The 26,783-nt window shown below is 39.2% G+C and overlaps 3 protein-coding genes across 3 annotated transcripts in view; 2 read left to right on the top strand and 1 right to left on the bottom strand.

The window, feature by feature from the left end:
* The window catches only part of LOC131147609 (probable pyridoxal 5'-phosphate synthase subunit PDX2), a 31,993-nt gene extending 11,812 nt beyond the window's left edge, over positions 1-20,181 (top strand). Inside the window, exons 6-7 of the mRNA XM_058097109.1 lie at positions 19,676-19,773; positions 19,852-20,181. Of these exons, the coding sequence (XP_057953092.1) occupies positions 19,676-19,773; positions 19,852-20,011 (258 nt within the window). The 3' untranslated portion in view covers positions 20,012-20,181. The remainder of the gene's footprint in view (positions 1-19,675; positions 19,774-19,851) is intronic.
* Positions 20,182-23,399: 3,218 nt separating this feature from the next.
* LOC131148095 (uncharacterized) lies at positions 23,400-24,865 on the top strand. The gene is made up of 2 exons (XM_058097829.1): positions 23,400-23,850; positions 23,955-24,865. The coding sequence occupies exons 1-2, from the start codon at positions 23,400-23,402 to the stop codon at positions 24,692-24,694; spliced, it is 1,191 nt and encodes a 396-aa protein (XP_057953812.1). The 3' UTR covers positions 24,695-24,865.
* A 167-nt stretch (positions 24,866-25,032) lies between these two features.
* LOC131148094 (secreted RxLR effector protein 161-like) lies at positions 25,033-26,508 on the bottom strand. Its single transcript, XM_058097828.1, has 2 exons — positions 26,122-26,508; positions 25,033-25,053 (listed from the first exon to the last, which is right to left on the bottom strand). The coding sequence occupies exons 1-2, from the start codon at positions 26,506-26,508 to the stop codon at positions 25,033-25,035; spliced, it is 408 nt and encodes a 135-aa protein (XP_057953811.1).
* Between the last annotated feature and the right edge of the window lie 275 nt (positions 26,509-26,783).

Genomic DNA, 26,783 nt, shown 5'->3' with positions numbered 1-26,783 from the left:
CGTGCTTTCCCCTCTTTGGTAACCTTCATAAGGTTTTGCGCAATTGGATCTTTAACTAAATTCTCTTTGATGTACTCCCGAACGTTCTTGGTAATGGTACTCATAGTGAAGTGTGTTACCATCTCCAAGGCCATCAGCTTGGCCTTCCTACCCAGTGCATCAGCAACTTGGTTCAGGCGCCTCACCTCATGCTCAAATAAGAAATCAAATTCTGCCAAGAATTCTTGCCACTGGCCTTGCTTGGGTGTCAACTTTGCCTATGTGAAGAAGTGGCTAACACCCGAGTTATCCATTTTCACCACAAACCTTGACCCAAGTAAGTAATGTCGCCACACACAAAGACAATGCATCATTGCTAGCATCCCCTTCTCCTAAGTTGTGTACTTCCGTTTCACTTCACTAAGCTTACGACTCTCCTACGCAACAGAATGTCCCTCCTGTAACAAGTCTCCTCCAAGGGCGTAGTTTGCATCTGTCTGCACCTCAAAGGGTTTCATGATATTCGAAAGAGCAAGTACCAGATCTCTCATCGTGGCATCCTTCAAGTCATCAAAGGCTCCCTGACACTTTTCCTCTAGTTCCACCCTTGACCCTTCTTCAGTAGTTCTGTTAGAGGAGCAGTTCTCCTCAAGTACCCCTCTACGAATCTTGTAATAGTTGGCAAGATTGAGAAAGGAACATAGCTCCTTCACTACATATCCATCCTAATATGACATTGTTCAATCACATGACCAAGGAATTTGATGCTTCGTTGAGCGAAAGAGCACTTCTCTTTCTTCACATATAGACTGTTCTTCTTTAGCCTGTCGAGCACCTTTTGTAGATGTTCTTTATGTTCCTCCAGAGTGGAACTGTAGATAATAATATCATCCAGGTGCACCACGACAAACTTGTCAAGGTACTCACGAAATACCTGGTTCATCAAGGTATAGAATGTCGTAGGCGCATTCGTCAACCAGAATGGCATCACCAAGAATTCATATGCCCCATACCGCATCACACAAGTTGTCTTCGACTCATCCCCATAAACAATTTTCACCTGATAGTTGCCTAACCTCAAGTCGAGTTTAGTGAAGTACTTGGAATGACTCAGCTGATCAAACAGATGGACAATCAACGAAATAGGATACTTGTTGTGCACTCTCACCTTGTTCAGTGCGTGGTAGTCTACACATATCTGCATGCTCCCATCTTGTTTCCTCTGAAACAACATTGGTGCTCCAAATGATGCTTTGGAAGGGCGAATATATCCCGTTTCCAACAAATCATCAAGTTGTTTTCTTAACTCTGCTAGCTCTGGAGGCGCCATCCGATACGGCCCCTTAGCAGGTCGTTTCAATCCTGGCAACAACTCGATCTCAAACTCCACACCTTGTCGTGGAGGCAAGCTGTGAGGCATCTTATCTGACATCACCTACTTGTACTCATCCAACATAGCTTGGATGGCTGTAGGCGCTAGCTCTTGGCCTATATCTTCCTCTGCCACCATTGTGGCGAGATATGTCTGCTCACCCCTTTTCAATGCCTTTTTGAGTTGCATGGCTGAAAGGAACTTCTCATTGTCTCCTTTCTTTGCAACGGCTTGCACCATGCAAGGGCGATCTCCCATCAGACACAGGGAACTAGCAAAAGGCATCGGCATTGCCTTAGTCTCCCTCAGGAATTCCATTCCCAAAATGACTTGGAAGTCATCCAACAACACTGCTGTGAAATTCGCATGACCTGCCCATTGCTCAAGCTTTACAATCACTTGCTTGGCTACTTCCAGAGTAGGCTGGGCTATAGAATTCACCGCTTTAATGCATCTTGAATCCATATCCAAGGATAAGTTGAGTCTCTTTGCTTCTACCTATGAAACAAAATTATGGGTAGCCTCGATATCCACTATAGCATGGATACTTTTCTCATTGATCCTCAAGTCCATAAACATCAATCCTTTTTCTTATGTAACTTTCGACGCTTTCTCCTGCCTTTCCAATGCGTTCACTAGCCGCATTGCACCCATCCTCAGGGTACCCTCCTCTTTCCCATCACTTTCCACTACCTGCTCTGCAGCGGAAGCTTGTAAGGCATTGAGTGATGCCTTGTGAGGGCACTCAACAACTCTGTGAGGGTCTCGACACAAGTAGCATGAAATTCTACCCTTTCTAGTGGGTGTGTTGAACCCTCGAGACGATGAAGCTTCTTTTGAAGTTGATGCCTTATAATCGGTCTCCCACTTTTGGGTTTGCCTTTCTTGAAAGAGTTTCCTCTGTTTCCACCTATGCCACTTTCTTTGGATGAAGTGGTATTATCACCAGCGTAGGCAGTCAGGCATTCCGCGGCAGCTTGTGCGTTAGACAAGTATTGAACTCTTTGCCCATAAACCTCTGTTTTGCCCACGGTTTCAGCCCCTCAAGAAAATAAAACTGCTTGTCCTTTTCCAACATGTCCTTGAAATCCAACATCAAAGCATAAAATTGTTTCATGTATTCCTTGATTGACCCAGTATGCTTGAGGTCTCTCAGCTTCTTCCTCGCATTGTACTCAACATTCTCAAGAAAGAATTGGGCCTTGAGCTCTCTATTCAAGTCTGCCCAACAATCCACTACACAACATCCATTTTCAATTTCATTATACTTAGTATGCCAACACAGTTTGATGTCACCAACCAAGTACATAGTCATAGCATCCACTTTCACCTGTTTTGAGTCTATCCTCAAAACGCGAAAGTACTGCTCCATATCAAACAAGAAGTTCTCCAACTCCTTGGCATCACGGGCACCCCCATACGTCCTAGGTTTTGGTACCTTGGTCTTGCTAAACCTCGGAGTGTTAGAGTTTCCCATAGCAAAAACCATCACATTCATATTTGTAGTTAGATCAAGTATCTGAGCTTGCAAGGTCTCTACAGTGTGGTGAAAATGCTTTGACATTTCCACCATCGAACTTTGTTGATGCTTTTGTGATCCCTCCAATTCATCAGCACGTTTCTTCAATCGGGCCATCTCTACGACCATATTGTTGGTTGTCGTCTCAGCCTGTGCTTCCAGCACCTCAATTCTTTACACATTGGTTGACATGGTCATTTACCAAAGCTTTACCAATCCGACAATGAAGGCAACTGAATTCATGCAGCAACTAACCAAGCTTTGATATCTCAATTGTTACGGGCGGAATATTTCACACCTTTGTGAATGGACCGTGTGGCTCTACTTAAAGCCCTCTTGTTTAACTAGCCACCCTAGCATTTACCACAATTCACCAACAAAACACTTTCATTGACATTCAAGCAGATATAAACGGAAGCTTAGGCAACTTATGATAGCAGTGACACTTCAGCAATAAACATTGAAGTAACGTAATTCATTATCAACACCTCTGTTAACAATGTGTGTCGAGCGAGGAAGGCAAGTGGGCTAGTAGGCTAAACACGTTGACAATACCTAGTGAGTTTACAAGTTGATGAACACTCACCCTCCCCTAAAGAGCTTTCTATGCTATTCTCACTCTGGCACTCAGAGACATCAATATGATCTCAGTCATACTCCCCTTTTTAGCCTAGGGAAAAACTATCTCTAAAAAATGATCCTACACTAGTCTTTACATGATGGAAACCCATCCCAAACGCACGAGACAAGCGGTCACAAGCAAGCATAATGCCCTAAACAAGCTTGGCTCGTGACGCTTTGTACATCTGAGTAGCTTAGTTGGAGTTTGAGATTTGATTCCATATCTATGTTAATGGGGAGGTAGATGGATGCCACCACTTTATGGTGCATGCTGAATAGAGTAATAGATTTTATGAATGTTTCGTAATATGAGAAGGTTTTCTCAATTATGATGTATGTGGTTTTTGGAGAGAGCTTTTGTTTACTAAGGAATCAATTATCTTTGTTGGGAAGAAGACTGATCATTGGCCTCCTCAAAAATCTCATCTATAATTTTAATGGTAATCAAGATTCAAAAAACTGATGTACGGTTCATTGAAATTTTCTTCTCTACCCCACATTGTGATGCTCCTCTCCTTCGTTCTCCCTTGCCGATCCCTCCACCTGGTTTGCGACTATGGGTTCCTCCCTCTTGTGACGACGGTGGGCATCCTTAAACCTAAAGACCCTTGCACTTTGTCCCCTCCCTTCCCCTGCCTTCTCTTTCTCTCTATGCTGGAAACCCTAAACTGTTTGCAAACCCTAAACCCTATGCGATACCTTTCCCCTGCGCTGGCGATTCCCTTTCCCCTGCGCAGCTTCGGATTTCGTTCCTTGCAACTGTGGGGTCTCCTTCATCCTCACTCTCGCCCTCCTGCCTTTGTCCATGGCAAGTGCGCTTGGTGTGGATCTAGAGGAAGACCTTATATTTGGCTTTCGAAGGGGAGGAAACCGTCATCCTGAGATTCACAGAAGCCCTTTGGAGTCGAACAACTTTTATTTCCCTTGGACTCAGATTTGGAAGGACAGCGGCCCCCACAGAAGTTGCCTTCCTTGCATGAGAGGCAACCCATGATAAGATTTTGACTTAGGATAATTTGCGAAGAAGGGGTCTGCCAGTAGCCAACGGATGTTCCCTTTGCATGGCTGACGCAGAATCTGCTGAGCACATCCTCTTTCACTGCACTTGGACAAGGAATCTCTGGAATATGGTGCTGACTCTGATCAGACAAAGGTAGGTTATCGCTAACTCTGTGCGAGGGGAACTCTGGGCCTGGGGGATTCGGGCAGCAAAGGAGAAGAGAAAGGTTATGCCCCTCATTCCCCTTGTAATTCTCTGGTGCGTTTGGAAAGAGAGGAATAGGCGAGTGTTCAAAAATTCAACCTCAACAATCCAAAAAAGCAAAGAACACTGGTTTAGTGTGGTCAATAGCTGGCATAGTAGGACTGTTGTTAATGATTATGATGTAATCTTTGATTTGTGTGAAACCCTTCAGGGTGCTTGATTAACTTTACATGGGCTAGCATCTTTTTGATGCCTCTTCAATAAAGTTTACTTATTTATTTATTTATTTTTAAAAATCTATTATCCTTGTTTGGCCATCAGTGAGAACTTAAAAGAAATAAAATAGAATGATAATGATGAAAACATATGGCTCTTTGGATTCACCATTCTTTCCTAAAAAATTATAGGGAGCGAGAGAATTTTTTTTAGATAGAAAATTATTTTGATTAGAGACAATAATTACAAGAAAAGGAGGATAAAATATCCTCCATTAAAAGTAGAACAAAATTACATCAATGCTGCCATCTAATCCCATTGAATATTAGATGACAAAACCCCCAAAGACCCCAAAAGATGTGCTCAAAAAAAAGAAAAAAAAGTAACTTTATAGCAAAGCAAATTTTGAAAAGTCTCTTGCTGTCCTTTCGAGCCAAATAACCCCAAAAAATAGCATAAACTACACAATTTCAAAAAGTCGTCCCCCTTCTCCTTCAACTCTTCCCAAAACTCCAAAAATTCACCAACAGAATACCATACAGATTGTGCATAGCCACCCAATCCTCACCATAACAAGAGAACACTAACAGAAGATCATACAGATTGTGCATAACCACCCAATCCTCACCATAACAAGAGAAACAAAGCGTTCCATGGATACCTCCCTACTCAACAGCAAAGAAAAAGATGAAAATTAGTCTCGTTTGCCTCATGGCACAACATACGAATATTTGGGCTGAGACTCAGACACTCAGTCTTTACTTACTTTGGGATCTCCCTGCTTTGATATTGATAGAAGAGAATATGTTATTTTAGAAATTAGGTGGTGTGAGTGGGGATATTTTTTTCCTTCGCATCCTATTATCATTAATATAAGAAGAGCATACAACTCGAGCTGTATGTGCTCCACGATACCTCTCCCTCTAGTCTCTTCTTCTTGTCTCCCTCTCTAAACCTAAATGCTGTATTTTCTTCAGTTGAAACTTGAATTTATTTCAGATTTGCACCAAGGTATCAGAGTGCTAAACTCCCCTAAACCTGATTAATATGACTTGCAGCCACTTCTTTTCCTTTCTTCTTTTCTCTCCTTTATTAGCTGTGAGCAACTCTTCTGGGTGTTGGGTAGCTCCTGATAGTCTGCTGATGTAAAGACAATAAAAAAGTGTTTCTTATGACTGCTGTTTCTGTTCTGATGCTTCTTCTGATTGGTTGTCAAGTGGTGACACTGTTATGATGTTGTGAGTGTACGTGATCTCCTGTGCATGCCTGCATATGCTTCTGACAGCTTCCAGATTGTTTATTTAGTGTTTGCACTGTTGATTAAGTGTCTGCTTTTCTTAGTTGTTATTTGCTCTATTCTGTGTGGTTAAAGCCAACTTTGGCTGGATTAGTGAGAGAGTATTTATGTCTCTGATTCCTCCTAGGATACTGTAACTTCAGTTCTGCAGTTGTAGCTGCCTCTTGAAGTGCTGGTGCTGTTTTGTGCTACTTTGTGCTGCCTCATTCTGTGTTGTTCATTCTTGGTACTGGGGTGTGTTGATCGTGGTGCATTGGGGTCAGGGTGGTTTTATTAGTCTTTTCCGAGGAAGCTTCTATCATGCAAATTACTACCATCAAACTGGTTGAATCCTCAAACTGCTCCAAATAGCTGTTACATTCTCCATCTCTACAGTCCAACGATTATGGAAATTGGATGAAAGAGTATGGCATATTGCTTGTGTTGATTGCGGAATAGCATGGAGCCATGAGTTGCTATGAGCTCGATGGTTCATAGAATATTCACAACCATAAGTGATCTTTTATAAAAATCAAATGCATATTTTTGACCTTTATGCCAAGAAGTCATCCAAGTGTTATGGTACTCTTAAGGGTGTCTAGGAAGAACTCAATATCTGCCAACCAATTAGTTCGAACATTTAGATGATTAAGCAACAACTCTTATAGTTTTTGGATACCAAGTTCTTTTCTGAGTCGAGTCTTGAGCTTCAATCCATCCGTGATCAAATTCTTCAACATGAATCCATGGTCTTAAATCCACGAAATTTCCGTCACCCTTGAAATCGAAATGGTAGTCGATTTTCGTCTTGCATAATTTTTGTCGAAATCTCAATGAATCATCCAAAATTTATCGAAATCTCGAAATTTTAGCGAAACTTGTCGAAATTTTAATTATACAATGAAATTTCGTCGGAATTCAAATGAGAGATTTAGGAGTGAAGTTAAATTTCTCTTTTAATTTATTTTATTGAAACAAAAGATTATTACAAGTGATTTTGAAATTATATGAAAAAACAAACTTACAGTAACATTTTATTTAACCATTCATGTCTAAATTATCATTATTTTCATAATAAATAATATTTAAATGATTTATGAATTTCATTTGTATTAACTGAATATGTTTAATGTACATTATCTTACAAATATGTTTGATACACATTCTATTTTACAACTTTTTTACCTCATGCAAAACATAGATGTATTTAATTTGTAATATATTAGTCCAAAAACCTATATTATTATGTTTGTTAACTATTTCTAAAATTTCACAAAGCATTCCATGCTTTACGACTAATTTCCATTATTTTTTCAAATCGAAATCAAAATTGACATCGAAATCGAAATTTCTGTACTTTTGGAGCTTCAAAATTTGAGTCGAAATCGAAATTTAAGACCTTGAGTGAACCCATATCATTCATGAATGAAGCATATGCTAGAATCCAACGGATAAGCAAAGACGATTGTCAATTATTCTCTTAAGCTTCTTCCCATGATAGTTTAAGCATGGTTGGCACTACCTCTAACCATGGTAAGGGAAGTGTTGGAGGTCAAGGACGAGGACAAGAGCAAGGTTTGGATGGTGGTTGTGGTAGAGGTAGTGTATTGCGATGAGGTTCATCATGGCAATTCTTAAGGAAAATCATAATGTTGACCATTGTTGGGATTTGTACAAGAAATTGACTTAGGCCTATTGGCCTTTTGCCAAGGGTGATTCTACAGTTGACACTTCTAGTGCACTTGTCTACTCCACTTGGGAGTTAAAGTACATCATCTACCATACCCCTAGAGGAGTAACAATCTTGTGCGCATGGTGCCTACTCATCCTCTTCACCTTGGGCTACTAATTTTGGTGCCTCCTCCAATAGTCCAAATCTATTTGAGTCTTTGGAATACACTACTTTACACTAAGGTTAAACCACACTAGTTTTTGGTTGTGGAATATTCTTTCCTCTCCTTCTATTCTTCTTTCATCTGTATTACGTGTGCATGGGTTTCTATGGAACATGTTATCATTTCAATTGACTAAATCATACTACTCTAGAAACTTTTTTCTTCTTATTGTGTTATTTAAGATCTCTATCAAAGAAAAGGATTGGTGTAGGACTTGAGAAGAATAAACCATACTATTTCATGATGGTGGTATAGATTTAGTTTTGTTGTGCATCTCTTTAGTTTCTACTCATGGTATTCTTTTTGAACTAGTGATATGCTCATTTGGGTCATCCATCGCTGGAAAACTGCAGCAAGTTTTTCCCATATTTTCAATCTATTTCTTCTTTTGAAAGTGTGTCAGGACTTCTTTCCAGTCTAGACTCTAGAGTTAAGTGTCAAAGTAAATCATACTTGTTCAATCAGAAATTTGGGGTGCCATGTATAATCAAGAATTTGATTATTCATCAATATTTTATGTCCGTTATGTATGATTTTTTTCTTATGATTCTATGAACATTTTTGAATTTCTTAATTTATTCACTTAATTATACTAGAAAATAAAAAACTCACTTTGGCTCTATTATTCGAACTTTTTGATTTGATAATGTACTTGTTCAAAATGAGCTCCAATCTTTTCTCTTGGCTGAAAGGATTTTTCATCAAACATCATGTGTGCATATCCCTAGGCTTGAAGCCTAATGGAGTAGCTAAATAGAAAAATAGACATTTACTTATCTTAGTCTCTACTCTTTCATATGCATGTTCCTAAAATTTTTGGGATGGATGATCTCCCTGCCTTCAGCTTCGTAGGGTGCCCTCTAGTGTGGTGTTTTTTTTTTTTTTTTTTTGAGGGAGGGGGGGGGGGGGTGGACGTGTGGGGTGTGGTGTGATGCAAATTGACTTCTCAATTGCATGCCCAAAAAACGTCCATATTTTTATTGTGCCTCATGTCTTTGGATGCACATGTTTTGTTCATATTCATCATGCTAGTTAGGGCTAGTTCTCTGCTTGGGTTGTTGCATGTGTGTTTTTGTTTGGTACTTGAGAACGTATAATGGATATCGATGTTATGATCTCCAAACTTACAAAACCTGTGTTAGTGTATATGTCACCTTGTTAAAGGGGATACAATTTTTTCTAGTGTTGGGTCCTCTTTAGATGAATCCATTTTGAATCCATCAACAATTTTTCATCCCTTGTCAATTGATTCTCCCATTCCTAACTAATTCCTCTAGAGAAAACTTCCCCTTCTTTTCCCAATCAATTAGTTACTAACCAAAAGAAATTACTGAGGGTTTATGAATAATGGAAAGCAAGCATAGACATCACTACCTCTGTTCAATCGCCTCGTCCACCCTTCATTGCCCGAGCTTGTGATTTTGGAGATCCATCCCAATGTGACTTCGAATTGCCAATTACTCATTGGAAGGGTCCTCGTACACTTACTTGACAGTCTTTAATTCCTTATCAAATTGCTCATTATTCTATTTTCTTTGTTTCTATCCCTTCCTCACATGTCAAAGTGCTTGCTAACCTAGGGTGGGATCATGCAATGAATGTAAAAAAAAAATCCCTTGATCCCTTGATAGACACAAGATGTGGTAGAAGGTTTTTTAGTTGTCAATGGGTCTACGTCATCATATATCTTGTTGACATCTCTGTTGTATGGCTTAAGGGCTATTGGTTGCCAAGGGTTACATGCAAACATATGGCATTGATTATTTTTTTACCTCTCTTCTTGCTTGACTAAGTTCTATTTGTGTGTTGATTTCATCGACAATTAACCTTGATTAGCCACTATGTCGGTTAGATGTGAAGAATGCCTTCTTGTATGGGTATTTGTAGGAAGAAGTGTACATGGATCAACCTCCGGGGTATGTTGCTTAATGGGAGCATGGTAAGATATGTAGGTTGCATAAGGCCATCTATGTTCTTAAATAGTCTCCTTGAGCCTGGTTTGACAAATTTAGTATGATGGTTTCTGCATTTGGTTTCATCTAGTACCATTATGGTAATTCAATCTTTATTCATAGAAGGGAGACTCGTTGTACTTTTTGTAGCTTATGTTGGTGATATGATCATCATGCAGGAGTGGATAATGGCATCAAGCAATATTTCAAATTGAGGACTTTGGGTACCTTGTGTTGTTTAAGACAAGGTTCAACCTATCTTTAGTGAAAATATACCTTGGACTTGCTAAGTGAGATTGGTATGTTGTATGGATCCCAATGTGAAGTTGTCTAGGGAAATAAGACCTAACTTTGAAGATGGTTGGCAAGTTAATCTACTTCGGTTGGCAAGTTAATCTACTTCATTGTCACTACACCTCATGTGGGGGTGGTGAGTCAGTTTATGCAAAATCCCATACAGCCATATTAGGATGCTGTTTATAGGATTCTGCAATATCGTAAGAGCTATCCTAGAGGTTTGATATATAAATGTAGTAGAAACTGTGAAGTAATAGGATACTTCGACACACATTAGACTGGATTTGTTGATGATTGAAGGTCTACTAATGGATAATGCACATTTGTGGGTGAAATCTTGTTATCTAGCATAAGAAGAAACAAACTACTGCAGCAAGATCCAGTGCTGAAGCAAACTTCTAAGCTATAGCTTATATTATTACTTAAGTTTTGTGGTTGAGGTCTTTACGTCCGAGATGGTATTTTTTGCAATAGAGCCCACATATATGTTTTGTGATAATCAAGATGACATTTATATTGTAGTAATCCATGTTTCATAAGAGGCAAAGGACACTGTGGTTGAGTGTCATTTTGTGTGGAATGTTGTGTTGAAGAAAGTTGTGAGGACTCCATGTGAGATTTGGGAATCAGTTAGTATATGTTTTCATGAAGGCTTTATTTAAAACCACCTTGTCTAATAGTTGTAATAAGCTGGCGTTAGGTGATTTCTGTAAAGCTCCAGCTTGAGGGGGAAATCTTAGAAGAGAATGTGTTATTTTAGTAATTTGGTGGTGCAAAATAAGGTATTTTAACCCTTCATGTCCTATTATTATTAATTTATTAAGAGGGCAAACTTGGTTTCTACGTAAGTTCTAGGGGACTGTTGTCTAGGTCTTCTCCATCTAATCTCTTCTTCCCTTTTGCCCTTCTCCCTCTCAGTGCTAAATGTCGAGAGCCACTTGTTTAGGGCATTTTGCTTGCCTATAACTGCTTGGCTTGGGTGCATGGGATGGATAATCACTATGTAGATAGTAGTGTAGGTTTTATTCTTGGGCTAGGATAATGGCTTGGTCAAAAAGGGAAGTATGACTTCCCGGTCAGTTTGGTGGTTCTTTAGGTGAAAGCTAGAATAGTGTAGAAAGCCCTTTAGGGGAGCGCAAATGTTCACCAATCATTGTAAAACTTCCTAGCTATTGTGAACACATTTAACCTACTTGCCTCCTTCACTAAACACACGTTGCCTATGGACGTGTTAATAATGACTTAATGAGCTACCTTGCTTTATAATTTGTTGTTTGACTCGTTTGACTCTTGTTTGCTTTCATGATTCTTTACAGCTTTAGCTTAGTTGGTAGTCAATCATTGTGAATTTGTTCACGTGGTTAAAAAATTGCGGTATACTTTTGCCTAACTAGTTAAACTAGTGTGTTACAACTAATGATTTCATAAGGAGTGAAGTATTCAGTCCCTGACAATTTGTTTCAAAGCATGGTTAGTTGCTTCATGATTTAGTTGCCTTTGGACTTTGAGATCATGTGAAGCATTGGTGAGAGAACCATGCCACACTAATACCAAGAGTATTGATGTGCTAAAGGCATAGGCAGCCACCAATGTGGCTGTAGAGATGGCCCAACTTTTGGAACGTGTTGGTTTATTTGAGGGGTCTCAAAAGCATCAAGGTTCCATTGAGGAGTTGATAGTGGATTTCTGTGGTATGATGTAAACATTACAATACCAAATGGATGAGCTTACTACCGAACTTGAAAGTTCTGCTATTGGGAATTCTAATTCTATATGGTGGAGTATGGAAAGAGTAAGTGTGCTAGAACCTGTAGTGTGTGAAGGTGCCCACGTTGCTAGGGAGTTGGAGAACTTATTTGATTGGAGCAATTTCGTGCGAGGAAAAACTTGTAGGAGGCAAAACTATCCATAGCAACTATGTACTTGAGTGGTGACACTAAGCTGCGGTGGCATACAAGGATGTTGAGATTCAGTATGAATGATGTGCAATTGATACTTGTGTGTGGTGGTCGAAAAAAAACCCTAGCTCTCGCGACGACTACGGCAGGACCCCCAGCCCTCATGACGACGGCGACTCAGTGCCATTCGGGGTTTTTGCAAAGGAGACTCAGACAGCGGTTCTGTGTTGTCTTCTGGGATTTGCAAAGGAGAAGCTCTCGCGATGACGATGTCGAGATGACGGTGAGTTTCGGGAAGTGAGGGAGCCGTTTCGGGGATTTGCAGAGGAGAATCAAATGGCGGTCTGTGGCGTTTTCGGGACTTGCAGAGGAGAGTTTCTCGCGACGACGGGGCGAGTCGACGGTGAGTTCGGGAACTCTAGATCTCGCGACGAAGGCGACGGGACCCAGCCCTCGCGACGACGGCGGCTTGGTTCTGTTCGGGGTTTCACAAAGGAGACTGAGAGGGCGGTCTGTGCCGTTTCCGGGATTTGCAGAGGAGAAGCTCTTGCGACGACGGTATTGAGACGACGGCGAGTTTGGGAACGTGAGGAAATTCAAAACCAGGGGAAGGTCGGCACCCACGGGGACTTTGACTGCCTCTCTCCCACTCCACATCCCCAGCCTCCTCCTATTGTGTGCGTTTCACCAGAGAGAAGAGTCACCAGCTGCAACCACGGTCGCCCATTTCGTTGCCTGCCGGGTTTCCAGGACATTGAATTCGGCAAGCCATTCTTCTACCGGTACTCTGAAACATCCTTAATCAGGTATGTCTCTCTTCAATTTTCATTGAAGTAAGACGCCTACAGTCTAGGATTTGATGGCAGCGCCTGCCGGCCCTTTGGGGGATCCTCCACCAGTGGGGTCTCTTTCGAAAGGTGGTTCAGGACCTTTGTTGTATGCCTATATAGTATCATGTTCTCATGCTGTTAAACCATTGCCTTTCTCTGTCAAACTAGCCATGAGATATCCGGTTGATGTTGATGGAGATATTGGTTTTATATTCTCGAAGGCTGAGATGAAAAAAGTGGCGGAAGATTTTAGGTTTGCATTGGTTCTGAAATTTTTGCGATCTAGACCATCCATTGATGTTTTTCGTTTGAATATCATAAAGTCGTGGGGCCTTTCGGAGATCCCTTCTGTTAGTTTCATGGATGATTTTCACGTATTGGTTCAGATGAAGAATGAACGAGATTTTCTTCATGGATGGTCTCGTGAAGGAAGGATTTTGGTTGGATTTCCGTTTTGTCTTTTTTGATGGACAAAGGATTTCAACCTAAAGCAGGAACCATCCTTGGCCCCTCAATGGTTATTTCTCCCTGGTCTTCTGATGCACATGTACAGACCTGATTGCTTACAAATTCTAGCCACGAGGTTTGGTCGATACCTGGGGACTGACAATGCTACGCTTAATCGAACTAGGGCTACGGGTGCGAGAATGTGCGTGGAGGTGGATTTATTGGCAGATCAGGTGGATGCTTTCCCGATTGCTGTTTCTGCAAATAAGAAAATTTGGCAAGAAGTGAGGTACGAAAAGTAAGGATTTTATTGTGAGAAATGTCATAGACAGGGGCATTCAAAGGTGATATGCCGAGGGGGTGAAAGGAAACAAAAAATTGGGGATAGAAGTAAGGATACGAAATATGGTAGACAAGTAAATCGACAAGAAGTTTGGCGTGTGAAGAAATTGGATAAAGGGAAGAAAGTTCAGAGAGAATTGATAGATCCATGCATTATCGAAGAACCTGTAGAGGGGGCTCAGGCTCAAGAGGGTGCAACGACATCACAAATTTTGCCAGTGGTTGAGATAGTTCTGCAACGTGAGATGGAAGAGGGGGAGTTTGTTCCTGAAGATCAGGGGCCTGAAGTGGAGACTTTGCAGCGAAATATAAATCAGTATGAGATTGTGCAGAGGAAGGAGAGTGTTGAACCAGTCTTGGGTGCTCTTGACGCTGATATTCTGATAGTGAAAGATGGCATAGTAGTGCGTGATCAGTTGATGACGTCTAGTAATATGGTTACAGAAATTTTGGAACAAGAGTGTACCTTCATGGCCAGGTGTGTCCCACATAATTGTGAATCGGATAGGGAGGTGGAGACAAATAATTTAGAGAAACTTCCTTTGGAAAAAGGCTTTTGTTCGGATGATGATTTACATGTTCCGATTGTTAAGTTGAAGGATATTAATGGGCAAAGTGAGAAGAAGTATCAACGGGTTATTACCCGTCCAAAGAAACTTGATTTATGATTAATACAATTCTAGTGTGGAACGTGCGGGGTTTAGGCACGTCGAAAAATCGTTTACATATGTTAATGAGGAACTTTTCGCCTTCTATTTTGGTTCTTTCAGAGCCATTTTCTGATGAAAGTCTGATGTCGCAATGGGCTGACTTTCTAAATTTTCCGAATTTTGTGTGAATACTTCAGTGGGGGGTAAAATTTGGATATTTTGGGAAGAGGAAGTACACTTTGAGTTACAACATATGTCTGATCAAGTTATTTCGGGTATTTTTAGTTCTATGGACCAGATTTTCTTGGCTTCTTTCGTTTATGCTAAATGTCGTCAAACAGATCGCCGGGAACTTTGGAATGATTTGGAGTTTGTAAAGAGGGATGATTTCTCTTGGTTAGTGGTGGGAGACTTTAATATTATCCGTTCAAATTCGGAACATATTGGTGGTCATATGAGGCCGTTATCGGCTATGGAGGAATTTAACAATTGCTTGGACAACTGTAGTCTTATGGATTTGGTTGGTACTGGCAACAACATGTCTTGGTGTAATTGTCACGGTGGTAATTCTCGGAGTTGGGCAAAATTGGATAGGGTGCTCTATAATTCGAATCTTCTTCAAGTTTTGCCAAATATTTATTTTGAATATGGAAAGAGGAGGACTTCAGATCATAACCCATTGATTATTAGATTTCATAGAAATCTGCATCGGTATGGTCCTTCTCCCTTCAGGTATCAAAATATGTGGAGCATGCACCAGTCTTTTAAGTCTTGCGTGGAGGAAGCCTGGAGGGAGGAGTCTCATGGTTCGGGTTTAGTTAGACTTGCTGGTAAATTGAAACATACGAAAGTTGCAATTCGAAAATGGAACAAACAAGTTTTTGGACATGTACAGCAAAACATTAAAAAATTGGAGGAAAGTATGGAGGCTCTAGAGGCTCAGCTTCAGGAAGGGTATTTGCTAGAAATAGAGGAAGATTTTTTCCTTACTAAACTCGAGCTGGAAGCATGGGAAAAGAGGGAGGAGATTTGTATTTCTCAGCTAGCCAAAAAGAAATGGTTGGAGGCGGGAGATAACAATACAAAGTTCTTTCATGCATTTGTGAACCAAAGGAGGAAGAAGACTATGATTCATTCATTGAAATTTCCAAATGGAGAAGTGTTGGATTCTATGGAAGCTGTTCATGAGGGTGCAGTAAGTTATTTTTGAACGTTCTTAACAAGTGTAGGATCCAATCGAACAGCTAACCTTGTTGATATAATATCTCCTATGGTTTCTGAAGAGGAGAATATTGATCTTTGTCGGGAACTGTCTGAGGTGGAGATGAGGGATGCTGTTCTTTCTATCCCGAGAAATAGCAGCCCAGGTCCGTATGGTTTTGGCTCGGCTTTTTTCCAGGATTGTTGGGATATTGTAAAAGAAGACGTAATCGATGCAGCTAGAAATTTTTTTGTTGGGTCCCCTCTTCCTAGATTTTATTCTGCATCTTACATTGTTCTAATCCCAAAAATTCAGAATCCTCAGAGTTTTGACAAGTTTAGGCCTATTAGTCTTTGTAGTGTTATCTACAATTTTTTTTCAAAAATTATTGTTGCAAGGATGACAGGTTTATTGTCTGCTTTGATTTTTCCGGAACAGGGAGCTTTCATTTCTGGTAGAAGTATGTTTGAAAATATTTCTTTAGCACAAGAAATGGTTCATTCTCTGCATAAGAAGTTTAATGGTGGAAATGTAATGATCAAAGTGGACATGGCTAAGGCATATGATAGGGTCGATTGGGATTTTTTAAACTTGGTTTTGGAAAGTTTTGGTTTCTCACGAAGATTCTGTGGTTTAGTGGCGGAATGTGTTTCCTCTCCTTGGTTCTCCATTATGATGAATGACACTTATAAAGGGTTCTTTAAACCTTTTCAAGGGCTTCACTAAGGAGATCCTTTATTTCCTTATCTATTTATTCTTTTATAGGAAGTTCTCTCTCGACTTCTAACGAAAAATTTTATGGAGAATAAGATAGGGGCTTACTATCATCCTTGTGGGGTGCCTTTGGTATCTCACCTTCTCTATGCGGATGACATTCTTATTTTTGCCAATGGCAAGAGAAGTTCCATTCGAATGCTTATTAAGACTTTGAAGAAGTATGAGGATTGGTCTGGTCAATTAATAAATAAAAAAAGTCAAGTATTTTTTTGTCAAAGAGAATTGCTTTTGCTCGGAAGAGATCTCTGTTAAGGACGACTGACTTTGCGGAACGAGGTTTTCCTACTACTTATTTGGGTGTTCCTTTGGTATCGGGTCGGCTTACGGCCTGTATTTTAGAGCCCCTAGTTGATAAATTGAGGAAAAAGATAGCGGGTTGGAAATTTAAGCTTTTATCTCAAGGGGGCCGCCTAATTTTAATTAAGCATGTATTATCATTAATGGCGGTTCATCAATTGGCGGTATTGGACATTCCTACTACTGTTTTCAAAATGATAAATTCTATGTTATCAAAATTTTTTTGGAGTGGAGTAAATGACAAAAGGAAAAGGAATTGGTGTTCCTGGTCTAACATATGTAAGCCTGTTTGTGAGGGTGGTTTGGGTGTTAGGGATTTGGAGGAGGTAAAAAAATCATTGCATATGATGTTTGTGTGGAGATTATTAATTATGGATAATCTGTGGATTCAATTCTTTAAAGCCAAGTATTTGTATAAGAAACACCACTTGAGAGAAATGAAACTAGAGAAAGGAACCAGATTTTGGAGATCGATTGTTCGTGTGATTCCTAAAGTTTTAGAGCATGTCCGTGTTCGAATTAAAGAAGGGTCGGCTTCTTTCTGGTTTGATCATTGGTTAGCCTTTGGACCCCTTTGTGCTATGGTTCAAGAAATGAGTAACCATAAACTTCGAACTTGAGATTGTTGGGATAGAGATGGGTGGAATGTTGATTTATTAGTGGATCTGTTGGGTGAAGATCAGGCTGAAGAAGTAATGAACTCTACTATTTCTTGCAAGGAGGGTCCAGATACAATAATTTGGGAACCTTCAACAGATGGAAAATTCACCACGACAAGTGCCTGGGAAATTATAAGGGAGCATAAAGAGGAATTCTCAGTTACAAAATGGATCTGGCATCCTATGTTACCAAAAAGGGTGTCAATTTGTATGCGGAAGTCTTGGTTTGCTTGTCTTCCGATTGATACTCGTATTAAAGAAGTAGGTGTCCAGATGGCCTCTCAACGTGATTGTTGTTCAAATGCCAAGATTGAATCTCTAGACCATGTGTTTTGCACCGGATCTTTTGCTCAGGAGGTATGGAAAAAAGTAGCAGTGGCGTTGGGTGTTAGTTGTATGGCAACGAGTACTTGGAAATGCAGAGTTAATGTCTGGTTTAGTTGTGCAAGACGGGCCTCACAGTTAGGCATTTTGGTAGGTCTTATACCTAGTCTCATCATTTGGAGACTCTGGACTTGTCGATGTAGAGCCAGGATGGAATCAATTCATGATTTGGTGAGAACTGTGTGGCTTGATATTAAATATTGGCTGAGATCCATTTCAGACAAGTTAAATAAATGTGCACCTGCTTCTGGCACGAATATTGTAGTCCTTCGTGCTTTGGATATTCAAGTAAAAAATGTGGGGGTTCGTCTTCCTTGTGTAGTTAAATGGTGTAAACCTGGGATAGGTTGGGTTAAGTTAAATGTGGATTGGAGTTGTAGAGGTAACCCAGTGAATTGCGGTGGTGGAGGCGTGATAAGAGATGAAAAAGGTTTATTGAAAGCAGTTTTTTCCTCATTATTGGGTTATGGAACAAATAACATGGCTGAATTGAAGGCGATTATTTTAGGGATTAATCTGTGCAAAGATCTCAGATTTGATCAAGTGGAGATTGCATATGACTCTGCTTTGTTGGTTTAGTGGATAAATTCTGAGAAGTGCTCGGTTTGGAACTTATGGGAATTGTGGGAAGAACTTATGCTAGCATTAAGAGGCATATAGTTCAAAGTGGAACATGTTTACAGGGAGGTGAATAAAAGTGCAGATTTCTTTGCCAAACAGGGTGAATCTGGTATTTCTTGATCTTATAGTTGCCAAGATGATCTTCCTCAGCAAGTTAGGGGAATGATTCGATTGAACTTGTTGGGTTTTCCTTCTTTACGCTCATGATGTTTTGTGTTATTACTCTTTTAGTGGTTTAGTTTCTTAGTTTTTTGGTTGCTGGTGTTTGGTTTTTTAGTTTGGTTTATGTTGGTTAAGTTAGTTTTAGGGTCTTGGAATTTTTCTTTTATTGTCCCAAAGGCTCAAAATTGTAACCACGGTTTTCCTCTACCATAAGTGAGGGGTTTTCTAATAAAGTTTAGTAGGTGCCACCCTCTTTTATTTAAAAAAAGAAAAGAAAAAGAAAAATAGTGTAATTGATACTTGGGCTCACTTGAGAGATAGCTCAAAGCCCAATTCTTTCTTGAAAATGTCGAGTGCAATGCTTGGCACAAACTGTGGGAGCTTAAGCACACTGGTATATTAAGGGAATTTGTGAAACAATTCTCTACTTTTATGTGGGTTCTTTGGGACATGTTAGAGAAAGATAAGATGTTTTATATCCTTGAAGGTTGAAATTGTAGGCAAGAGCTGCACTTCATTGATAAAGAGTTCAAGATTTAGTCTACCGCACAAGCTCTTGCAGAACACTTGACTGACTACACCTCCACCATGCCCAAGGAGAGTTTTCAATTGAGGATAAATATGCAATCAAATGTAGTTAAGAGTTTGAAAAGTTCAAAGAGAAAAAGTGTAAAAATATGGCATTAGAGTAATAAATTCTGACCTTAAGAATATCACATTATTGGACTGAACATCTAATTCATCATCTCTATATAGAAGTTTTGATTGGTGTCCTCAGAAACACTGATGTGGTGATGTCATATGCTTAAGGTTTCGGGGTGGGGATGGGATTGTGTCTCTATGATTGCGTGTGCATGTGCACATGTGTTGAGATAAGGGTGCATTTGCTTGGTGGCTTGGTTAGGCTGGGCTAGGCTAGGCTGAGCGCACCTTTAGGTTATGTTGATGCAACGCTGGTGTGCAATGGGACAGGCCAAGAGGAGGCTGGTCCTCTTGGAAATTAGTGAGTTTTTATAAAAAAGGTTTCTGTAACGATTTCTCTCATTTCTTTTTTCCCCCTCAATTAAAACATTCAGGAGAGTCATGGTTCCAAGGAGAGGGTGATCGTAGCAGTAAAGCAAAGGAATTTGCTAGGAACTGCCTTCCATCCTGAGTTGACTGCAGATACTCGATGGTATACGATTTTTTTCCATCAGCTGTGTGCATGCACTGCATTATATCATTTCATGATCCTAAACATTTTCTTGTGCAGGCACAGTTACTTCTTGAAGATGGTTGGGGAGGTTGGAGAAGCGGCCTCCAGTAGCATCACCATCGTTGGAGAAGAGGCCTCCCGTAGCATCACTGTTGCTGGAGTAGAGGGTTTTAGCTTCAATCAACAGCCAAAGAACGATCTTCCTATATTTCAATAGCCTGTATAAGATTCTTTTTATCCCATTCTGTAGCATTTTTTTTTTCTCTTGAAGATATTTGGTATTTAAGGTCAGCCCACAACATTGAACAGGAATTCCTTTAGGTTGACAAGTCAATTAAAGAGCAGATATCTGGTTATTTACCGGATGTTCATATTTTTTCCCCTCAAGTATTCTTCTCTTTCCCTCCATCTATCTGATTAAGTGGCAAAATTTTATTATTGGTCCTGAGTAAATGGCAATGGGGTTGTATAACGATGGAATGTGGTTCCATCCTAGCAATTTTTTTCTGTCGGTCAGTTGTCACCCACACTGCCTAAACTAAAAAATCATAGTATATTTTTCCTTTGCTTCTAGACATTTTTTCCCCATGTGTTTTTCTTTTTTCTTATTAAACCAAAAATGGAAAAAAAATAATTAATTTCTTATTCTTTCCTATAAGCTTCTTTTCTCCTCTCCTTTTAACAGACCACAAGGGGAAGAACAAGATTTTGGAGAAAAGCCTTCTGACAATCATATGGAAGGAAGGGCTTGTTAAACTGGAAACTCTTGCACATTAGGAACACCGTAATAATTGGTGTTGGTTTGGTCTTCCCTTTTTGCCTTAATTTTTCCTTTTTAAAAGTAAAAATTGAGTCAAACTTGTTTGGAAACAACTTTTTCAATTTTTAAAAGTCAGTTTTTAGCTTTTTTGCGAGCTTTTAAAGTTTTAGATTTAAAACTTTTAAAAGCTAAAAGAGTGTCTTTTTCTCCTTGACAAATTCGATTCTATTGTTATCCTTAATTTTTAATTCAAGCATTACAAAACTATTATGTTGCATTTGGGAGTATCGATTTCAAATGTTGAACTTGAATAAATTTTAATATAATTTTATATTATATCCTATTCGAATCTAATATAACTCTAAATTCAAGGCCTTTTCAAACTAATATATTTCCTACAAATATTTTAATCATTGTAAATACTTTTAAGACACTTTACAACTTTTTGTACTAAACAATCAAAGTAGGTTTTTGTCTTTCTAACTACTCTTTCATAAGAGGCCAAACGAATTTAAAATAATATAAAGAAGTTTCTTTTTTCACCGGCATCATTTTAATATGTCTTTTTAAATCTAGGGAGGGCCAATTAGGCCCTAGTACCATACGCAAACACTCAATATGAGTCACTGCATCAATCATCATTTCAACCTCTTATAAATATGAGGTATTAATAATCCATATTGGGTACAACTTGCATGTATTTGCTCGACTTAGCACTTATACATAAGTTAAAAAAAAATATATCTTTGCAACTCATTAGTAGCTAGTCCTAAAAACATTTCTGTGAAGGAGATTTTATTTTACATCCATACCCACTCCAAGGACAACCCCAAAATTTTAAGGCAACCCAGCAGCCTTTTTGGGCGGATGTGGGGTTGGGTTGGGTGGGTTTAAACATCAAATTGTAGTATAAAAGAACCTATACGGTATAATATTAACATGAATATAAGCAAACAGTTAGAGAATAAACAAGTAGAAGTCACAAAAATGGGACATAGAAGATACTGAATGCAGGTCATCTAGTGGTGTGTATGATATGTAGTTCTTGGGATTTTGGGAAGCTGCCAAACGAAACCTTTCTTGACAGAAAGTGGCAGAAAATGGAGAGGGTGAATGACGGGTGAAGTTGGAAAATGCTTCAGTAGTTGATCCATTTTCACTTTTTTTTTTTACTCAGTTCGACATAATAGTTATTTTGTGAAATAAGATTTAATACAATGTAAAATTAAGAAATTGAGAAAATAGCTATTGTTTGTAAATTTTTAATTATTTTATTCAATATGTAATGAGAAAAAGATCTATATTTTTATGGTGAAATTTGAGAATAGTTATTTCTGATCTGTTTCTTATTATGGATTTCTAAAAAGTTCACATTGTTATTTGTTTTATAGTAACAACTTAATTTCTTGTATAACTAATTATAACTATCATATCATAACTAGTTTATTACCAAAAATTTGCATTCCACAAACTAAACGTAACCCTAGAAGGAGTTATGGTGGAACCTTCTACACATCAGTAAACAAAGACAGAAATTGAATGTCAAGGTTGAAAAATGGATGAAGATATAATGTGTACAGGCGTGTATAACATTAACACAACACAAACTTTTTACATGAAAAAAATACTATTAAATTATCACTTAAAAACTTAAATTGTTAGGTTGTAGGCCAACGATGTATATCAAATTTTAACACTTCTTCACACGTATAGTGTGCTGCACGTGAGAGATAAGTACACGATAGTTATATAGGAAATACGATACTTTTTTAAACATTGCACAATAAATACAGACAAGTTGAGAATTCTCTTAATAATCGGTTCTAATACTATGTTATTTTACCAGTTTACCTAAAAATTCTCACTATTAAATTGTGGGCCAATAATGTATAACAAGTTTTAAGAGATAAAACTGTATAAGTGAAAAAAATGAATGAAGGTAGAATGTGCACATGCATTTATAACAAGCCAAACACAGGGTGGAGTGTGGACCCACCCCTGCTCCGAACTCCACAAATCTGGATGAAGCTAGCACATCCCACTTTAACATTATTCAAAGCTACTCAAATCTCAAGTAATATAAAAATTAGGGGAGAGTCCGGCGGTGGACTTGTTACATTATGTATGAGGACTGTCCCAACTCCTGAGGGATCCATGAGTGTAGGAGTGGCAAGCCTAATAGCCACTTGCCTCATGTGCACCCTCCCTTTTCTTCTGCACTTCGTAGAACTAGTTGAGCTGGTTCCTTAAAACTGCAGACGACTTCTTTGCTTCTCCAAAGGAATAACGAGAACTTTAATGTGTGAAGAACAGTGCCATGCTTAATTCAAAGTTTATTAAAAAAAATTCAACAGAAACCAGTGGCATAACATGCACTATTTCCCTTCTTTATGGAAACAACAGAACCAGAATGAGAAAAGGGAGAAACATTTTTAACTCTGTAAAGCACAAGGTCATTATCTTTGTGTGTATTTTATGAGGGTTTTGGATTCTTCCAAAGCGTTTATGAGAAACACAAGCAAAGAGAGCCTCTTTGAGTTTCGTGAGTGTCCACAGATTGTATAATAGTTCAGACTCCAGACCCATTAAGTAAGATCCGGCCGGTCCTTTAAAATTGTGATCCGAGCTGTTTTCTATGGGACGAAGAAAGGTAACAAGACTGATGCCGCACTCCAAGGGGCGAGGAAGAGATCCATCCCAAGTTCTCTTAATTATATAAAGGCTACTTCAAAGCTGCAAACCCTCGCTTCCATATTCAGTAGAGCACCGGAAAATCATTACAAGGAGAAGAGAGAAGCATAATTAGAGTGCCTGTGCGCCCAACTCTGCATTATAAATTTTAGAGATGGGTATGAGGAAGGCATGCATTTTGGTAGCTTTCTTTGCTTTTTTAATCTCCATGGATATGGGGACCACCTCTGTTCTGGGTGATGGCAAGGGCAACGACAACAACCAAGGTGACAACAACAATGGTGACAACCACAAGGGTGGCAGCAACAATAACGGCAACCATGACAATGGTGACAATGGCAAAAACAACAAAGGTGACAACAACAACAACAACAATGGGCATTCCGATAAGGGGAAACATCACAAGGACGATTCGACAAACTACAAGTTGTTGGACCCAGTTGCAGGGACCGGGCAGGAGCAGGCTGTCTGCGAAGCCAAGGGGGCTTGTCACCAGAGGACCATTGTCTGTCCGAGCGAATGCCCAGAGAGGAAGCCCAAGAAAAACAAGAAGAAGAAGGGATGTTTTATGGATTGCAGTAGCAAGTGCGAGGCCACTTGCAAGCGTAAGCGTGCTTAATTAGTTACCCACTCGCAAGTGTAGTTTTTGTTTCAAGGCAAATGTTTTGACGGCTATGCTGCGCTCTTCACAACTCTCGTTCTTTGACAGATAGAAAAGCTAGATGTGATGGATATGGCTCTCTCTGCTATGATCCACGGTTTGTAGGAGGCGACGGAGTGATGTTCTACTTCCATGGAGCCAAGGGAGGTGACTTCGCCATCGTCTCGGATGACAACCTTCACATCAATGCTCACTTCATTGGAACACGACCTCAAGGACGGTCCCGGGATTTCACCTGGGTCCAGGCCCTTGCAGTGATGTTTGACACTCACACCCTTGTGATTGCAGCAAAGAGAGTCTCACGGTGGGATGACAATGTGGATGCTCTCACTGTAAGGTGGGATGGTGAGACAGTGGAAGTCCCCTATGATGGGGAGGCCGAATGGAGGTACGATGGCGGAGACCGAGCAGTGGTGGTCGAAAGAACAGATGATACTAACAACATTAGAGTGACGGTGACCGGACTGGCTCAAATGGACATTAAGGTGAGACCAATTGGGGCAGAAGAGAACAGGGTTCACAAATACCATATACCGGCAGATGATGCTTTTGCTCACTTGGAGACACAGTTCAAGTTTTATGGTCTAACAGAACTTGTGGAGGGAGTTCTGGGCAAGACTTACAGGCCAGACTATGTCAGCCCAGTCAAGATTGGGGTTCCCATGCCAATGGTGGGTGGGGAGGACAAATACAAAACTCCTTCCCTGCTTTCACCTATCTGCAACTTTTGTAGGTTCAAGAGACCATCTGCAAGAGCTAATGCAGAGGGGATGCTGTCTCAATATTGAAAGTAGTAAGGTAAATAAATATTGTACTGTTTTGTGTTCTTTGTGATCTCACCAGATGTTTACATTTGTTTTGATTTGAAGGTATTTGGACTAAAAACAAAAAATAAAGGGCTATAAATCTGCCCAGTATATTTTAATTCTATATTAAGTTTTGAATATATTTGGATTAAAGATTTGTTTGTACTAATTTCTTGAGAAGGGTGTCTCAGCATTCAATATCTTCTGTCCATAAACATTAAACACACATGATTATGTTAAAAGCATAATTTCAAAAACTACAAACAAATAATTGTTTACAAGCGGAAGAGAACAGTGATTTGACCTTCAGCCATAACTGCTCAAATCTTCAAGAAAGAGATCTGAAATAAGAAAGAGAACTATGAGAAATAGAGAAAGAGATTTGCAAATTCTTTTGTGTTTTAGAAGAGTAGAAGGAGTAGGATTTTTGACCAGTTCTATATCATCATAAGTCAATGTGTGACTTAATGGTTAATTACAGACCCTATTTATAAACTGGTCAAGACCCTATCCACTGAGAGATTTTCTCTCACATTTCCTACCATCAAGGGGATTGTGAGTTTTCAAAATCTTTTATTTGAATTTCAAATCAGATTCAAAATCTTCCATTTGAATTTCAAACCAACAACTTAGTTTTAGTATATCAAGTAGTTACTATAAAATCTTATCTCTCATATTTGATTTTTTTTAATAAAATAATAATTATAATAATTTAGATAATAGTATTTTCAAATAAAACAAGATGTGTTATGTGTGCCACTTAAAAAGGAAACATGCGCGCTAACATTCTCCCACTTGGCTCACATGATACATCTTGAAGACTTTGTGGGATGAAAAGTTCAAAACTGAATATGGACACGAAACTACATTAACTTTTATAGAAAGATAATACATGAATCGTGGCGGTTTTGTTTTTCTTTATGTGGTAAACAATTCCTTCCATGTATCACAATGTACGACCTTTCTTAATAAAACTTTATGTGGTAACTCTTTATGCATGACTTTCTATAAGTCATTGCGGGTCTAATGTCCCAATGGACAATTTTAGGAACAGATACTATATGTGCACAAATAAATTGATTTTATCGACAATTAAATAAGAGATCAAGAACAAAGTGTACTAACCAATCCCATGTTTTCCTTATGTTTTGTAAACACTTTGATTGAGAGCCCTTTCATCAAAGGGTCTGCCACCATTAAATCGGTACTTAAATGTTCAATGATCATTTCTTGTTCTTTAATTCTCTCTCTAATAGCAAGGTATTTTATGTCAATGTGTTTACTTCTGCTCCCACTCTTGTTATTCTTCGAAAATAACACTGCTGCCGAGTTATCACAGTAAATCCTTAATGACTTTGATATTGAATCCATAATTTGAAGCCTTGTGATAAATTCTTTAATCATTTGACCTGTGAAGTTGCTTCAAAGCATGCTATAAACTCTGCCTCCATAGTAGACGATGCAACTATTGTCTTTTTGGTGCTCTTCCAAGATATAGCACCACCTACTAGCATAAAGACATATCCTGAAGTGGATTTCTTTGAATCTTGACATTTGGCAAAATCCGAATCTGTATATCCAACCACTTCTAGATTGTCTACCTGCTTATAAGTAACCATGTAATCCTTGATTCCTTGTAAATATCTCATAACCTTTTTGGCAGCTTTCCAATGATCCATTCCAGGATTACTTTGATATCTTCCAAGCATTCCTACTGCAAATGCTATGTCTGGTCTTATACAGACCTGTGCATACATCAAACTGCCAACTGCAGACGCATAAGGAATGTTTTCCATTTATTCCTTTTCCAATATATTTTTAGGGCATCGACTTAAGCTGAATTTGTCACCCTTCAAAATGGGTGCTGCATTCAGTTTACATTCTTTCATCCTAAATTTATCAAGAACCTTTTCAATGTAGGCCTTATGAGATAGTCCTAATGTCCTTTGAGACCTATCTCTGTGAATTTTTATGCCAATGGCATAAGAGGCTTCACCCAAATCCTTCATTTCAAAATTCTTAGAGAGAAATTGTTTCGTGCCATATAACAATCTCAAATCATTGGTTGCAA

This window comes from Malania oleifera, chromosome 2, assembly GCF_029873635.1.
Source record: "Malania oleifera isolate guangnan ecotype guangnan chromosome 2, ASM2987363v1, whole genome shotgun sequence".
Classification (NCBI taxonomy): Eukaryota; Viridiplantae; Streptophyta; class Magnoliopsida; order Santalales; family Ximeniaceae; genus Malania; species Malania oleifera.
The sequence above is the reverse complement of the archived record's forward strand: the minus strand, read 5'-3'. Positions and strand labels throughout refer to the sequence as shown.

Bases quoted from the DNA above. Each gene is read 5' to 3' on its own strand.
- LOC131148095 (XM_058097829.1), top strand. From the start codon at position 23,400: ATGGGTATGAGGAAGGCATGCATTTTGGTAGCTTTCTTTGCTTTTTTA. The intron at 23,851-23,954 runs GTAAGCGTGCTT...GTTCTTTGACAG, and splicing joins GTGCGAGGCCACTTGCAAGC to ATAGAAAAGCTAGATGTGAT.
- LOC131148094 (XM_058097828.1), bottom strand. From the start codon at position 26,508: ATGGAAAACATTCCTTATGCGTCTGCAGTTGGCAGTTTGATGTATGCA. The intron at 25,054-26,121 runs GTCAAATGATTA...TTCTTATTTCAG, and splicing joins GCTTTGAAGCAACTTCACAG to ATCTCTTTCTTGAAGATTTG.